Raw genomic sequence first — 18725 nt, forward strand, 5'->3', positions numbered from 1 at the left:
GTACTCACTAAAGTAAAGGAGTAAAGAGTAAAAGTAAAGTAAAGAAGAAGTAAAGAGGCTGAATGGAGGAGGCTCATTCTTTATACTTATGCAGATTGTCTGTTTAACTGTTTTCTTGCTAGTGAAGTGTTGCGTTTTTCCATTTAAAAAAAAGTCCACCATGTAAATGCATCATGGTGTGATGCAACTGACTCTTAAAGAGAATGGGAGATAAGACTCTTATTGGTTTAATGCATGTTATGCTCATAACACACTTATAACTCATTAAGAGAATAAGCACAACCCTGTTAGACCATGCACAAAGGCGCAAAGCACGTTTTTCTGTCCTTAAAATAGCAAAAGTGGATTCAGAATATATATATATATATATATATATATATATATATATATATATATATATATATATATATATATATATATATATATATATATACTGTTTATAGTTCATAATGCAATTAAAAAATGTGTTTGTAATTCATTTATATATCCCCATACCTGGTTAAACAGGACTGTGTGCTATTGCGTCAAAGTATCTCAAGCTAAAGTGCTGTAACTTTAGTAAATTCACCTCTCATGTCTCTCATGACCCTCTTATGGCCTCTAAATTACAGTCTTTTGATGCAACTTGGCCTGAACACAGTGGCCCGAGCATTTTTTTTTATTAAAGAAAGAAAAAACTATCAAAGTTGAGGTTGTGTTATTGCTGCCTTCGTGGCCTCATTGCTCCTGCAGGGTTTAATAAAGGCTGGTTTCAGTGGTCAAAGTCAAAGCCAAAGCCTGGTACTAATCATTCGATCTGGACAAGAACCCTTTTCCTATTCTCCATGTGCCAACACCACCGTTTGGCTTTCTAGAGTGATTGTTTACCCTCTGCCCAACGCTTTAAACCACATTCAATAAAAACAACACAGGTCGTCACGCACCACACTAAAAAAAGACAAGCTTGCTGGCTGAACAGACACTGGAGCCCTGATTTTCTGACACATTCAGCTTTGATTTCCAGTATGCCAATACACTGAACAAAGGACCCGAGGGCTGAAAGCTTTCTGATGAATCTGTGTTGAGGAAAACACCTGTGGGTGCTTCAAAAAATCATTATACTGCAATTGTTATTCAATACAAGTTGGTGAAAGAAGATATTTTTCCTGCTTATAAAAGAAAATGATATACTGTGTGCCATAATCATGTCCCCGTGTTTTTTGGTAATAGGAAATGTGCTACTTCCTTTATTACAAAGGAAGCAAAATGTGCAAAAAAACAAAAAAAAAAAAAAACTAACTAACAAACAATAACAAACCCCACTCACATTGGTGCCAAATGAGAGAAAGAGAGTGGGAGGTGTTGTTAAAAAACTAAAATAATTGATTGTTTTTGCTCAATGATTATAATGAATGTTGTTTTCTGTGAATTCCACTGTAATTATGCTTTATTTTTCTATTTTTCATTCCATTTTCTGTTCATAACACTGCTTAGGTGAAACACTGCAGGCAAAAAAATACTGTTTCATGCACCTGTCAATTAAGAGATATTGGCCTTTTGGGGTTTTCATAAAGTGTTATTTAGAATAATAGAAAGAAAGAAACAAAATACAATTAAGTGTTACCTTTATAGCACTCCATTTTGTACAATACATGCTTTAAAGGCCATTTTTTCACAACATTAGCTGAGCTATGAATCACAAAAACACTGAACCATAAATCTCTACAGCAGCAGCACCAAACAAAGATCTATTCATATCTGTAACCTAAAGGTTTTAATAAAGGGACCTGTTCATATGTACATAATTTGCATAATTTCTAACATTTTTAAAAATAAAATAAATAGAGACTCCCTCAATTGCCTCTGTAAAATGCCTGAAACTGAAAACATGGAAAATATGAGACTTAGTAGATGTTCACACTTTAAGTTTCCTGGTTTGTTTGGTCCGGACAAAGAGAAAACAAAGTAAACTATACATTATACTCAAACTATCAAAAAGTGGCTGTAAAATGTAAATGTAATTTAAAGTGTGTAAATTAACAATTAAAATTGTGCAGTAGTTTCACAGTTTTAGTTATTAATTTACAGTGCGCTTGTAAATTTAACAGTATTAGTGGCATTTTTTACAATATTACTGGCAATTTTTTACACCATTACTGGCAAAATGTATAATCACACTGTAAATTACAACTGTGATTTTTAATTTACAGTGCACTTGTAAATATTACAGTATTACTGGCAAAATTGTCAGTAATGCTGTAAATTTTACAGCAATTTTTTTATTATTATTTTTTTTTACAGTTTACAATTTACTTCATTTTACAAAATTTTTGCCATTTTTAAGAGCTGTTCATGTTTTTAACTGAACCAAAAAAGAGGTCCATTTTCCATAGGTCTCAGTTTGTATGGCTGACCAAAAAGTTTTGAATCACCATATTAACACTTTTTCAAATGAACCACACAAAAGGTTGAGACACACCAATCTAACGATTTATTTTACCTTTTATTTTGTGTTCAAAATACTGCTAAATTGAGACAACAGACAAAAAAAAGAAAAAAAAATTTTTTTTTGTCATGCACCTGTCAAAGTTAGACATTTTGGCCTTTTGTTTTGTTTAAAGTGTCATTTAGAATAACGGAAAGAAAAAAAGCACTAGGATTTTGACAAGATATATTTAAAGGCCATTTCCCCCCCCACAAAATTAGTTCAGCTATAAATCACAAAAACACTAAATGGTATGCCTTCACTTCAGCTGCACCAAACAAAGTTCTGTCCAAATCTGTATCCTAAATGTTTTTTTTTTCAATACAGGGACCTGTTCATATGTTATTTGCCTGATTACATACATTTTATACTAACATTTAAAAAAAAAAAACAAAGTAAATAGGCATTTCAACAATTGAAATGGATGCAGTCCCCAGAAATGCATATAGGGCTACGTTTTCAGAATGAGCATTATTTTTGTTTACTCAATTTTTAACCCAAGTACTGCACTTCACTCGATTAAAGTTGAGTCAACTCAAAAAGCTCTGCAGCAAGTTGCCTTACAATCTTAAGCTGAGTCAACCTTATTTTTTACACTGTTTAGATGCAGAATGTTACTTCTCGTTTCAATCATCCAACTGGTGTGCTCATGTGCAGCTTTTTGGTCCCGATGAGACCAGATGCATCACTGCTAGTTCAATCTGCTGGATTAAGCCCTGGACATAACAAACCAACCTCAAACAAAAATCAAAAAATCAAAGATATGTCAGTTGTGAACAGACCCTTGTGGTGGAACTTCTTTTTTTATATATAAAGATAAAGAAATTAAATGTTTGATGCATATTTTGCATTAGATCCTGCATACAACACACTATGAATGTTTTTCCTGGTGATTCTGCTCTACCTGTGAAGGCCACAAAGCTGAAGAGTTTGTCTTATTTTCAGTGACACTTTACGCATATGGCTTATCAATAATTTAAAGTGATTTCACCATTACCAGGTTTACATGCGTACGTTCCCTCTACAGAAGCTCAAGTAGGACAAAAGCATGAAGAGAGCCACAGATTGCTTTTAGAAAATATGGCAGAATCAGTAAGCAAGCATTGGCTCTCTGGAGTGCTTTTAACTCTAGAATGCTTTCAAAACAAGCTTGGATGAGATTCATCTAATAGCTCATCTTACAAAGCTCCTTAAAAGGCCCAAAAATTACCTTCCTAGTTAGTAGATGTGTCATGTTCACCAGCGATCAAACCACCAGAGGTCGCTGGTAAACACTCACATCCACATGAACTACAAATCTGCTTCTAAATGGACTACATAAACAGTCATGCTCCACACACACAACCAGTTCCAGATCCTGACTGATTGCATACACACAGCTGATGCTGCTCATGTACTGATCACACCCATATATACAGCTCACTGTGAAACCCACATTGCTGAGTCTTGTTATCTGTCACAGTGACATTACAGCGCGTTTCCTTTGTCTGCCTTTGCCGTGTTTTGATCCTTGCCTTGTTTATTTATTTAATTCTGTTTGCTGCCTGACCATCTGCCTGTTGTTTTGACTTCGACTCTGGATTGCCCTCATACATCTGTTTGCCGGTATTGACCACTGCTTGTCTGACGATTCTAATAAACCTGCACGTGGTTCCAAACTTCTGTTGTTGGTGTCACTCCCCGTGGTTACAAGATGAGTTTTGCTATGGTTATTGCAAAAAAAAAAAAAATGTTGTTAACAATAAACATGCTAACGTTCAAAAGTTTGGGTTCATAAAGATTAGAAAAAAAGTCATTTGTATTTACCAAAGATGCATTTGCTTGCTATTTATTTTTAAAAATACAAATTTATAAATGAATCCGATTTTTCAGCATCATAGTTGCAATATTGCAAAGTCAATGATATATGCTAAATAATATTTTGGTGCTATATAAATATTTATTATCAGTGAATAATTATAGATAAAATACATTGATTATACATCAATTAGTATTTTAAAGTGCAGTAGGTGATTGTCTTCAGAAACATTTTTTGTTCTGCTGGTTGAACGTCTCTTCACATTTCAATGGTATTGATTAAAATAAATGATTGATTGATTGATTGATTGATTGATTCATCCATCCTCATTTCAGCTTAGTCTCTTTATAAATCAGGGGCCACCAAAGCGGAATGAACAGCCAACTTATCTAGCACATGTTTTACGCAGTGGATGCCCTTCCAGATGCAACCCATCACTGAAAAACATCCATGCATACTCAATCACACATACACTATGGACAATTTTAGCATACCCAATTCACCTATAGCGCATGTCTTAGGATTTGTGGGGAAACCAGAGCAACCAAGAGGAAACCCACACAAACACCGGGAGACCATGCAAACTCCACACAGAAAAGCCAACTGACCCATTTGAGGCTTGAACCAGCAACCTTCTTGCTGTGAGGTGATCGTGCAACCCACTGTGGTACCGTGTCGCCCATAAATTATCTACATGTATTTTTATGTTCTGGGTAAGGCATAAAAAATGTTCATCCAATTAAAAATTGTCAGGCCGACATTTCCCATAATTCTGATAAGTAGCCAAAACTGTACATTTGTACATCTGCACACCCCTGTTCACACAGATACAGCGTTGGTGCATACAAGTGCGCCGTGTTCACATGCACAGGATAGAGTGACAGCAGTAAAAACAAATACTGATTCAAAACTTTTGAAAAACCTGAATCAATATTGGAGTTAGTTTTGCACGCTGGAGGAAAGATTTCTTTTACACTGTTAATGTTATGTTTTAAAACTCTTTTAATGCAATATTTTAATTCAATTCAGCTTTATTTGTATAGCGCTTTTACAATGTAGATTGTGTCAAAGCAGCTTCACATAAATGGTCATAGTGAATGGATCAGGGTAGTTCAGTTTTTAGTGTTTAAGTTCAGTTCAGTTTAGCTCAGTTCAGTGTGGTTTTAGTCACGCAATGCTAACGCAGTTGAAATTATTAGCCCCCCTGATTTATTAGACCCCCTGTTTATTTTCTCCCCAATTTCCGTTTAACGGAGAGAAGATTTTCTTAACACATTTCTAAACATAATAGTTTAAATAACTCATTTCTAATAACTGATTTATTCTACCTTTGCCATGATGATAGTAAATAATATTTTACTAGATATTTTTCAAGAGACTTACTATACAGTTTAAAGTGACATTTAAATGTTTAACTCGGTTAATTAGTTAACAAGGCAGGTTAGGGTAATTAGGCAAGTTATTGTATAACGATGGTTTGTTCTGTAGAGATTTGAAAAAATATATATATATAGCCTAAAGGGGCTAATAATTTTGACCCTAAAATGGTTCAAAATAAATTTAAAACTGCTTTTATTCTACCTGAAATAAAACAAATGAGACTTTCTCCAGAATAAAAAACATAATCAGACATACTGTAAAATTTTTACTTGCTATGTAAACATAATTTGGAAAATATTTAAAAAAAGAAAATAAATAAACATAAAAAATCAAAGGGGGGCTAATAATTCTGACTTTAACTGTAGATTTTGAAGTTTTACAGATGGGTTCAGCCCCTGAAATCTTTCAACGAACAATTAATGTGACTATTTTCAATTTCATAAGTTACTGCAGCATCGATGTAGGTTTACTAAAGTAGATTTTTATTCAGTTTAACAACAAAACATAAGTCAATGGCGCTATTCCGCCTAGCCTGCTTTACTGAGGTGAAGTTGGTTTTATATTCACATTGGTTAAGTTTTGAACAATGACAACCTGTGACGTGCTTTCTATATTGTTTACCATGCTACTCTTAATATTCGGTCTGAAATAGCATGCAAGTATGGCTTAGTATAAAGTCCTGCATGCCACCGGCCAACCACTAAGCATATAGTAGTCACTTTAGGGTAAAGCACATTAGATAGTTAGTCATCTTTAAGGTGCGCATTCATGATTTCAGGAGGTTTTGGATGACAGGGCTGTGTGCTTCAAAGATATTACTGTATGTTAATGGATTCATTTTGGCAGATCCCCTACTGCACCTTTAAATGAAAACTGCTCTGGATCTTTTTTGTGAAAAATAAATACACTTTTTACATTGTTGATCAATATAAAAGATGATCATATTTACTATATAAATCTGACCCCTGAAGTGAAACTGTTTACCTCAGATGATATTTTTTGCAAGCATAATTTTAATCAATTAGAAAACATTAAAAAGCAACATTATAGGTTAACATTGTGTTTTTGTCAACTATAATGAATGCATTCAAGTGAGTCGTTTGACAAACTCTGCTTTAACCTGAACTATTACAATTCTTTATTCTTTTAAACTTGATGAATGCCCTCATGCATCACCATAAACCACAATGATAAATATCCCTGTCCATTAAATATATACTGTTGATCACAACTACAGCTCCTAATAGTTGCGATGACTGAATCTTATTCCATGGATGATCTTTCATCACCCTTCAGCTTTCCATCAAACACTGAACCAACATTGTTCAATTTCCTAAGTAGTAGAGAAAATCTGGCCCAGTTTTCTTATCGGTCTGAACAAACACAGAGGATGATGAGAGTTGTCTGCAGTGGCCTGTCGGCTCTGGGCTGGGTTTTGCTGGAGGCAGAGCGATAGGATTCAGCATGCAGCTTTAGCACAGTTTATTCCAGCCCAGTTGCTTTGATTCGATCCAAACAGAAGGGGCTTTTTTTTCTTCATTAACTGGCATAAGATCATCATACCAGTGTGTGTGAATGTATTCACAGAGTTTCAATAAGAGAAAAAATATGTTGTGTAACAGGGAAGTTGTGTAAGATGCATATACAGTTGAAGTCAGAATTATTAGCCCTCCTGTATTTTTCCCCCCAATTTCTGTTTAATAGAAAGAAGATTTTTTCAACACATTTCTAAATATAATAATTTTAACAACTGAATTTGGTAACACATTAGTTTAAATCACAATTTATGCTATTAACTACTGGCTTATTACCAGCATTTTATTAATAAATTAACTGTTCATTAGTAGTTATAATGTATTAGTGTATTTTGCATATCTATATGTCACGACCGGGTCTTGAACCCGGGTCTCTGGTGTGGAAACCAATGTGTATACCACTAAGACACAGAGGAAGTCGTGTTGGACCCAAACGAACTGACGAACTGACGAACGAGGATTTATTAAAAAAAAAAAATCAACTTAGGTTCTTCTCAAAAATGAGGTAGCAAAACAGACAGCTTAGGTTCTTCTCAGAATGAGGTATACAAAATACTCTAACAGTATAATAAACATGTAAAGAAAACTCCACGAGGGGAGAAAACAAACAGATAATTAATGCAGTCAGCAACAAGGAAAATAAAACACTCTTACTAGACGTAGCTCAGGAGATCAAGGGAAACGCAAGGCAAGTTCACCAGAGATGACTCAAACACCGAGTGAGGAACACAGACAAAGTGACAACTTAAATACACTGGCTGAAACAAGTCACAGGTGATCTAAATTAAGTAAACAAGAACACATGAGGAAGAACAAATTCAGAGGGGAAACACGGGGACCTCTAGGGGAATGGAGACTAACTGCAGGATGGTGACACTATACCTACCCAAGAACCAACATATACCTTACTAACTATTAATAAATAGCTAATTAGTAGTCTATTAATCCAGTAGTGTTAGGTAATTGTTTGTAAATGGCATGAATTGTGACCTAAACTGAAGTGTTACCCAAAATTCTAATGACTGATTTCTTATATATTTGCCATGATGACAGCACGTAATATTTTACTACATATTTTGCAAGACACTAGTATTCAGCTTAAAGTGCAAATTAAGAGCTTAACTAGGTTAATTAGATTGTAAGGATGGCAGCATGGAGATCTTTAATCATCTAATTGCTAAAATTAGCAAGTTGTCTGGAAGTGGCTAAATCTACTACTTTTTAGGACAAGTGAGCAGTTTGCAACCAGATTATTAAAGTGTTAGCTAACCCTATATCTCTTGACTAACTTCAGAGAAGACACGTTAATCCGGGGCGTGAAACTCTGAGCGGCGTTTGGTCCCTAATGAATGTATAACTGAAGTGTAAGAGAACAGATATAAATCAAAACTCTAAATTAAGTGATGAATGTGATGATGAATGTGATCCGTTCTAACAATTAGAAATATAGTCTACATTTTACGATCACTTAAAATTGGAGTCAGATTAAATTCGGAGCTAAAAAACGAATATAAATAAATTCTAATAAATAACAAAATTATTTTCAGAAGCACTAGAAAAGGCTTACATGCATTTAACCCTCGACCATGCTGTTAGTTTTGTCATTGGGGTAATAGATGGACTTCTACAAGGTTAACTAGGCAAGTTTGGGTAATAAGGGCATTGTATTAATGATGGTTTGTTCTGTAGACAATTTGGAAAAAGAAATATATATAGCTTAATAGTATTGACCTCAAAATTTTATTAAAAATTAAAAATTGCTTTAATTCAAGCCAAAAACAAAAAACAAAAAAACAATTGAGACTTTCTTCAGAAGAAAAAATATTATAGGAAATACTGTAAAAATCCCTTCCTGTTAAACATCATGTGGGAAATATTTGAAAAAGAAAAAATAAACACAGAAGGGCTAATACTTTTGGCTATGTGAAAAAGACATAAATGTTGTATTTGTACATCAAATGTACAACAACAACTGTAAATAATAATTTATTGCAGCTAAATAAATATAACATCTACCAAACACACAAAACCACAAAGTCACTTCAGGTCAAATACAGACTCACTACAAAAAAATCCAACCCTATACTTGTCCTCAAGGCCAGGGTTTCTGATTTAAACCAAGTAGACAAGCGCAAGCAGATTCACATCATCAATGTGGCCAACTAAGAAAGGGTTATGTCTTATTATGTTCACCTATTTGCGTGATGTGCCTGTGGAGAGGGAATTAAGCATATGTATTAAATGCTGTACATAGACTACCCTTTTTAAATGTGATTAATTGTACCACTTTAATTGCACACTTATTGTGATTAATCATACACTGTTTATATATTTTGTCATCTTATGTAATTAAGCTCACTTACTGAAGCACGATTCTCGCAAAAATGCATGCATGGTACATTTAAAAAAAAAAGTCTTTTTCAAAAAAAAAAACAAAAAAAACACAACAATGCAGAAAAAAATGCTTTTCTTACTAGTCCAAATAAAAAAAAAAGTCTTAAATCAATAATCATTTTCTAGACAAGCAAAAATAAAGAAAATAACATGTCAAAATTATTTTTTTCCTTAAAACAAGCAAAATAATCTGCCAATTAGGTAAGCAAAATAACATTCTTTCAAAGAGAAAACAATGCTTACCCCATTAGCAGATATTTTAAGGAAAAACTCACTAGATTTTGACTTCTTTTATCTGAAAACATGAGAATATTTTTAACTTGTCTAGAAACTGCTTCTTGACTTAATTATTATATAGATATTTGGATTAGAAACTCAAGAAAATAAACATAACTTTTTTATTTTTGCAGTGTAGGAAACTATAATGATTTAAACTGATCCAGAATCGTGGGAATTCGCAGTGTACAGTATGTAAACAGTACATCAGTAATTTAAGTAGTTGCCTATAAATACACACAACAGTACACTGATTCACTAGCGATAAATCCTTTGGTTATAAATGAGCATATTAAACCAAACATTCTCCAGAAAGGCACTAAGCCAAATGTTATGTATTGAGTAACTTTTTATTTTGACAGTGCTGGTGTGTATTAATGTGCCTGTGTGTATTGTGCCTTATCTGTCTCTTTCTCTCTCTCCACATGAGTGGAGATCAGGTGCAGCTGTGAGAGGGGTGGTGCCAATCATAAAAGCATGCTGTTGGCGCTGTTTGATGAGTTCTCTCTCCTGTTTCCCCTCGCTGTTGTGTTGTGTGTGAGCAGATCGCTTTAAGTTCTCTGTGTGGCAGTGAAATCTTTCTGTCTGAAACCTTTCAAAGTCACCTGGTGAGATACTCTGTTAAATACAGTAATAGGATGGTATTTTGTATTAGCCGTGTCTGAGTGATTATTTTCTGCCTGAAACCTTTTTAATGTCATCTGGTGAGATTCTCTGTTTACTGCTTAATGATGTAAGTGAAGGTCCTTTTTCTTTTGTCACCTTTCCCATGTTTAATGCATAGACAAGGAGAGTAAAATTGTTGTTTTATTTACAAACCTTTATTTTTAGTATGGATGTTCAGATCCGATCTTGTGATCAGAAATCGGGTTCGATCACACGGTTTCAGAATCGGACATTACTTCCAGATCAGGACTCGAATGTATATGCATATACGGTTGAAGTCAGAATTATTAGCCCCCCTGAATTATTACCCCCCTCCCCCCTTTATTTTTTCCCCAATTTCTCTTTAACGGAGAGAAGATTTTTTTCAACACATTTCTAAACATAATAGTTTTAATAACTCATCCTGAATAACTGATTTATTTTATCTTTGTCACGATGACAGTACATAATATTTGACTAGATATTTTTCAGGACAAAAATTTTTACACTTTTATACAGCTTAAAGTGGCATTTAAAGGTTTAACTAGGTTATTTAGGTAGGAAGGTTAGGGTAATTAGGCAAGTTATTGTATAACGATGGTTTGTTCTTTAGACTATCGAAAAATATATAGCTTAAAGGGGCTAATAATTTTGATCTTCAAATGAAAAAAAAAATGCTTTTATTCTACTCAAAATAAAATAAATAAGACTTCTGCAGTCTGGAGGTATTATAAAGTTGATGAACATTGCCATAGCAAACAGTGAGATATGTAAATTCAGCATTGCCTGCTGGGTATTTTAAGTTGAGGTGCTATTTGTTTTATATTAGATTTCTTTATATTTACTGTTGCACTAAAGTCCAAAAGTGATGAATTGATGTTATTTATTGCTTGATTGTTCAAGCTACCTCACAGAAGTGCTGTTTGTTAAGAGTTGTTGAATGTTAAAATAAGCGAGTTAAATAAAAAATAAGGAACATCCTGAATCTGTTTTTTGCTCTTCTTGATTTTTTTTTATGTATTATAGAAGTATCGGATCGGGTTTCGGTAGATACTTAAAATCAAATGATTCTGACTCGAGGTAAAAAAAACTTGATTAGGACATCCCTAGTTTTAGGTTTAGGTAAGAGACGCTTAATAGCATACTTAGGTAGCATACTTTTTGTTTTGGCCTTTTGTTCCTTTTTGTTGTGAATTGGGCAAGCTAAATTGGCCGCAGTGTATACAGTTAAAGTCAGAATCATTAGCTTTGAACTTTTTTTTCCTTTTTTAATATTTCCCAAATGATGTTTAATAGAGTAAGGAAGTGTTGTCTGATAAAATATTTTTTTTTCTGGAGAAATTCTTATTTGTTTAATTTCATCTAGAATAAAAGCAGTTTTTAATTTTTTATGAACCATTTTATGGTCAAAATTATTAGCCCCATTAAGCAATTTTTTTTTTCGATAGTCTACAGAACAAACCATCGTTAAATAATAACTTGCCTAATTACCCTAACCTGCCTAGTTAACCTAATTATCCCAGTTCAGCCTTTAAATGTCACTTTAAGCTGTTTAGAAGTGTCTTGAAAAATATCTAGTCAAATTTTATTTACTGTCATCATGACAAAGATTAAATAAATCAGTTATTAGAAATGAGTTATTAAAACTATTATGTTTAGAAATGTGTTGAAAAAAAATATTTTCTGTTAAACAGAAATTGGGGGGAAAAATAAACGGGGGTCTAATAATTCTGACTTCAACTGTATGTGTTTTGAGGGTGTATGAGTGTTTCCCAGTGATAGGTTGCAACTGAAAGGGCATCCGCTGCGTAAAACATGCTGGAATAGTTGGCGGTTTATTCCACTGTGGCGAGCCCTGATTAATAAAAGAACTAAACCGAAAAAAAAAGGAATGAATGAAATCTGTTAACCTCATTTTGACAACTTGGCTTTTGTGTATATGCTTGGGGAGCAGAAAAGGGGACCCCGGGTGACCTCTTTTAATAGACGGTCATCCTTATTTTTTTTTTTTTATGTGCGTAGCATGGTGCTTTTGCTACACAAGGCACAAACTGTAAAGGACAATTTAACTTATTGAGCCAATGCACTCTATGGCACCGTTAAAATCAATAAGAAATGAGTCCATATAGCCACTAGCTTGCACTATACACACTGCTGGCAAAAATCCAGAAGTTTGCCAATAAGTGTGTATGAAAGCACATTATCTAATTGATTATTGACAAGAAATAAAACTATACTGATTTACACCAACAGTATATACACACGAACACTGTATATCACAATATATTCTACAAATGGCTTGCAGACAATAAAGAATCTTTATCAGGTATCTAAAGAATGTCAATAGAAAATATGCAAGAAAAGCACACTGTTCATTAACAATCGGAAGAGCTGTTGCAATATTTTTTTCCAGATGAAACCACCAGCTATGGGAAGGTCATCATCTACATTCTGGGAAGTAAAAATGCACAGATGTGCACGTCTGCAATCGATTGCACCATACAGCAAAACAGAGGCACGGACAGAGGCCTGGAAGGAAGGAAGGAAAGCTAGCCTGTAATTGAAAGGGTCTTTAATGTGGATTGGCTGGGCTATGTGTGCTTGAGTGTGTGTATGTGTGTAAGTCTGTGTTCATACGCATCTCAGAATCTCAAACAGATGCTATGGAGCTATGTAGGACTCTCGGAACTAAATATGCACAAAGCAGAAAGGGCTCTTTATGTCAAAGGTATCCGTCGAAGAAAAAATAAATATATAACCAAACAAAATCACTCCGGGGGTGGGCTCTTCATTATTCATCAGCCTTCATGCAGCACAGCCAATCTCCCAAATGGCATCCTTTCGACTCTAAATCTTAAAAAATGGTCACAACAAGCACATACATCTCCAGTGTAATTCCCCCTCCCTCCACACATACATAGAGTACGTACTGCTTCACTGAATATGGGTGCTTCATCTTATGTCTGACCCTGTCACGAGTGCAATGGGTGCCTGATGCTGCTTGTTTAGTGGTGCTGATTTGTCGTATAACACTAAGCAAACATTTGAGCACCTCAAAGGAAGCGCATGGGGATTTTTCAAGCCCTCGGATCTTCTAAATCTCTTCCTCTCCACAGTTTCAGCCAAGTTTTGACTACATTATAACATGCCTTTTTACATTAATTGTGGGTTTAGACTTTTACTACATTTAATCCCTTTGGACCTTGGGTGCATTACAATGGATATCACGTGTCAGCCCATATTTTTTTGTGGCTCCAGAGCATCTAATTTAAAGCCTGCAGTCCATGAGAGTGGACGATTGTCATTCGATCAAATGGCGAGGAGGCTCGGCATGTTGTAATTTGAAAAAAATCCACTATCACTTCACTCCAGACACAGGCGTAAGCCACATTTGCAATGTTTTTATTCAGATTTATTGATATGTTTGCCAGTATGTAAAAAAGGGATTGCAAAAGGGATTGCTTACTAATTAAACTTTGAAATCTTTTGTAACATTGCAAGCTTTAGAGATATTTTTTCAAATATGTCTGTCCATTAGAATGCACAGTGCTCAGCATAAACAAGTAAACCCATCACAAATCTCTCTTTTAAATTTATATTTTTAATAGGAAGCTATACAATATTATATTTGCGCATATACATTGGATTAGTCAGTACTGAAGCAAAATCAGGAGCTTAACTAACAAAATAACTTAGGATAACTAAGCAACCAAAAACTAGTAAACCCACATTTATTTTGTAGGTTGGAATTTTTTGCAATATTTTGTTTGAATTCAATAGAATTATCTTTCAATTTCTAAATATGTTTGATGACTAAAATATTATTTTAATAAACATATCTGTTTAATAAATCTGTTTTGTTTAAATGAACTAAAATACATAGCCTATATTCACTAAGTAATGGATACAAATATTCACCTTCAAAACGGTGTAAACTCAATAATGCTGAGCACTGTACAATGGGTTCAAGATCTGTTGAAAATAAATCTCCAGTAATGCTGATTAAACTTTTTTTATGTATATAAAAACGATCAATGTACTAATTAATTGCTGAAACAATTGTATATACAGATTACAGAATAAACAGATCTTGAAGTTCTTGAGCATATGGCAGATGTAAATATCTCAGATGTGGACATTATGCATAGTGATGAGAAAGATTAAGTTTTTATAAACAAGGTGCAATCTATACAACAAAAAGCTCAAAAGGTTTACTGTCTAAAAACCTTTTTAAAGTAAAATGTTAATGTTTGTGATTATACCAGCAATCATTGTATTATTATTATTATTATAACCTTTATTTTACCAGGAAAGACACATTGAGATTAAAAATCTCTTTTACAAGAGCGTCCTGGCCAAGATTAGGCAGTACACAAGTCACATGAGTCCAACAGACAACACACAAAAACATTTTACAGTTAACATGAATCACACAGACAACTCTTCAAAACATCTACAAACCTGTGTTTCAACTTCTTAAACTTTAAGTCTTTTTAAAAGCATGTAGTGAAATCAAGTCTTTGAACTGCAACTGTGTTTGCAGATTATTTCAAGCAAAAGGTGCTGCATACTTAAAAGCCTTTTTTCCCATCTCAGTCATGTGTTTTTTTTTTTTGTATTGGTATAATGTCTGGGAAGTACAACTGTTCTGATCTGATGTCCACCCACCCACCCACCCACTTAATGACTTATTAAACTGCCACAATGTCCTTATTCAATATGTCCTTCATATTAATGTGGACGTGAAGTCTAGTCAATAGCCAGGAGGTCAGGGTCTCTTACTTGCAAGTGCCGTCCTCCGCGTCCTCCAGGCCGAAGCGTGGGTCAAAGGTCAGCTGGATCCTGGAACTTTCCATGACTGCCACCAGTTGCCACACTATAACAGTATTTCGGGGATATTTGTTGGGAAAGTTAGGACTTTGAATAATTCCATCCCCAGTGACACTGAGGACCTTCTCGTGTTGAGACTCGTGCACTCCTATAAAAGAAAGAAAGAATAGAGGCTCATTAAAACATTTCTAAACCTGCATAACTCACCAGAGCGGAGAAAAAGCATGTCACACTGTCATTTGTGAATGGCTGTAGTTTTTTTTTCTCAATGCAAATGAACATCACACTGGATTTAGCTGCAAACGCATCACATTAAAACTCAAAGAATATGGATTATGCAATGCACTGCTCGAATCCTAACGCAAATAAATGATTGCACAAAGGCAGGATGAACCAAACTCAAGGCTTCTGTCTGTTTTATGGCACTTCGATTGACTGAAAATCAGATAATCATATTAAGAGAGCGATAAAAGGGAACTATGGAAATGATTTTGCAACATCAATACCATAAAACTAGCAGAATGATGTTCTAACATTCGCTAACACAGCATATACTTAATGAACCTGTGTATCAAAGCAGTCCTGTGCTTTGATGTGGCTTCGGCATAATAGTTTTTGCATTACAGATCCAGATAAGAGCGATCACTCAGTAGCTTTAAAGAGTTATTTATAGTGAAACTACAGCTTCCAATGACACTCCTATGTGTAATGGTAAGACAAGAATTAAAGCTAGGTAAAAAAAAATATAACATTGTTTGGGTGGTAAAAACTGTTGAAGGCCACCAGAACAGATGGTCTGGCACAATCAATTGTACCTCAAGGAACTTGGATAGTTTAACAGTTCTGAGAAAAGCAAGGCCAAAGAATAAAACTTCTGGTTTAGAGAAGTGACAGAGGTATGGCAAGACTTTAGTCAGTTTAAAGTTCAGAAATGATTACATACTGATTTACTTGCTACCAGTTGTGACAAGATTTATAGTTGTTTTCCCCTATAGGAAGACACAATAAAGCTTTACTCAATGGAGCACAAATAAAAACACCCTTTACCTGCTGCTCTGCCTGGGAGGGGAAATGAGCTACAGGCTTTTCATTTGGAATTGTGGTATATTTTATTTTGATGGTGCCTTCTAGGCCCTTTAACCAAATTAATTTTCAGTAATCCGATTACAAGTGGTCGGTTGAGGAGCACTGCCTTCTCCACACAGTATGAGAATGCATTCAAACGCATCTCTTGTGAGCACTTGTGTTCGATTTTGTCAAGAGTGTCCTTTCAGTACTGTCCACATCATTTTTGCGTCATTTCATTCAAGCCACTGTCTCAATGCACATTTCAGATGTTAACAATTTGAAAGAAATATGATCAACTGATTTTGTCCACTTTGACCATCTCCAGTGTAGTCAAAGCTCAAATGTTTAGAGCATTTTTACAGCTGTATTTGGAATTGTCCACTTATGATGACGATGACAAAAAATAAATAAATAAATAAATACACAATACCTGATGTAAACAAGGTAATAATCAACAGAATGTCCATAAGAGAACCATGAAATGTAACACAAATTAAAAGCGGATCCCAAATTTCTCACAATGTTTATTCAAGGTTATAATAATCCTAGATGGTCAGGTGATGTCACATTTTGCATGTGAACACTGATGTATTATTTGCAGGGTTAAAAACACCGGGCTTCATTCTTGTTTCTGAGCAGTGCTGGCCTGTCCAACAGGCAATCACGGCAGTCGCCTAGGGCCCTGTGTTTCTTGGAGGGCCCCACAAACTCTGCTTTTATATTATATTTACTGTGAACACAAGCGCGAGGATGAGCTCAAACGTTTAAATCATTAACAATGCTTATTGCGCAATGCACAAACCCCATTAAATGCGATACAATTTACAACGATGGTGAGAAAAATAAAATAACCTCCATGTTTCATTAAAAAATGAGCTCTGTATAATTCATACATGACAAATAGCTGAAAACAATAAAAAATACACAACAAAAGTATGAATAAAAGCAGAAAATATTAGAAACATACCCAGCAGCACCACACTTTATTTTGCATAACATCATCCGCAATCGGCTATTGGGTGAACTAAAATGACGTAACGTTTTTCCACACAGATTCCACATCTCCCCAAATTGACATTTGATATAAAGCCAAAAAAGTGTCTTAAAGTTTTAAGTAATATAACGTCACAAGTGTCCTTGCTATATTTAATCGATCTTAATCGAATTTTAATTTGAACTGAAATGGCGTCCAAACCAAACAGCATATTTTCAAAGCAGAAAAAGGAAGAAAAGAAAAGCAGAGAAAGAAGAGCAAGCTAGTAAATGTATGTTCTGCTGTGCATAATACATTATTTAGTAGTGCAGTATTAGGACTTGTTTTGATAAATGCAACAATGCCCTTAATCACAGAAATATTTGTTTCATATGTGAGAAAAAAAGGCCACATTTAGCATGTTTCAATAAATAATCAATTAATTATCTATCCCACTATTTCCCATTACTGAAAAAAAAAACATGTTTCTCCCTCATTAAGTCAAAATCTAATTTTACCTACTGTCCAACATTTAATGCAAATTTTTGTTTGTGTTAAAAAAAAAAGTCTAAAAACAAGCTAACATGTCATGTTATTTTTGCATAGATTTGTATGTTATTCATCTACAAAAAAATGCATTTGATTCATTTTTTGTTTAAATATGTCATACTCAAGTTTGCAAGCCAGAAAACAATAATTTGAAAAATAAACTACTTAGGTTTAATTCTGAATAAATATTTTTAAATATGCTTTATAGGTTAAATATGTTTCAGTTAATAAAAATGTATAGACTTAAATATTAAAAATTTTTTTTTTTTTGGTATTTTCTTACTGTTTTTACACTAGTCGGCCCAATTTTTAATTTTTTTTAATCTCGCGTAGGGCTCCTCAACCCTACGAGCCTGCACTGTTCCTGAGTCTTAAGTTTCTTAAGATTCACGAAACCCATTATAAATATCAGATTTTGCCAGTTTAGTGCTTATGTCCAATCATTCATAAATAGTGCGCAGAGGCACAATTGACCTGTAGAGCTACGCATCGATAGATTTGCATTGTGTTTGAACTGTCAGCAGTGAATATTAAACCACACTGAACTGAACTTTAACACTGAAAACTGAACTGACACTGTTTAAATTTACTATAATCTTCTATGTGAAGCTGCTTTGACACAATCTACGCAATAAAAGCGATATAGAAAAATGTATTTAATTGACTCATAGATGAATCAATAGTTTTAAACATGATGCACTTTCAGATTTAAGCCTTAGCTGGATATTTCCCTTCATTTAGAATGGTGTTACACACTGCATGATCATTTTCAAAAACCCATAATGGGGCTCTTTAACTAAGTACATTGTTCAA

The 18725-nt window shown here is 34.2% G+C and overlaps 1 protein-coding gene across 7 annotated transcripts in view; it reads right to left on the reverse strand.

Annotated features, from left to right (window-relative positions):
• The window catches only part of pdgfc (platelet derived growth factor c), a 298659-nt gene that overhangs the window by 31996 nt on the left and 247938 nt on the right, over positions 1–18725 (reverse strand). For all 7 annotated transcript variants that reach the window (XM_073922101.1, XM_068213387.2, XM_073922102.1 and 4 more), the window contains one exon: positions 15275–15470. In XM_073922101.1, the coding sequence (XP_073778202.1) occupies positions 15275–15348 (74 nt within the window). In that variant the 5' untranslated portion in view covers positions 15349–15470. The remainder of the gene's footprint in view (positions 1–15274; positions 15471–18725) is intronic.

This window comes from Danio rerio, chromosome 14 (assembly GCF_049306965.1).
Source record: "Danio rerio strain Tuebingen ecotype United States chromosome 14, GRCz12tu, whole genome shotgun sequence".
NCBI classification, from domain to species: Eukaryota; Metazoa; Chordata; class Actinopteri; order Cypriniformes; family Danionidae; genus Danio; species Danio rerio.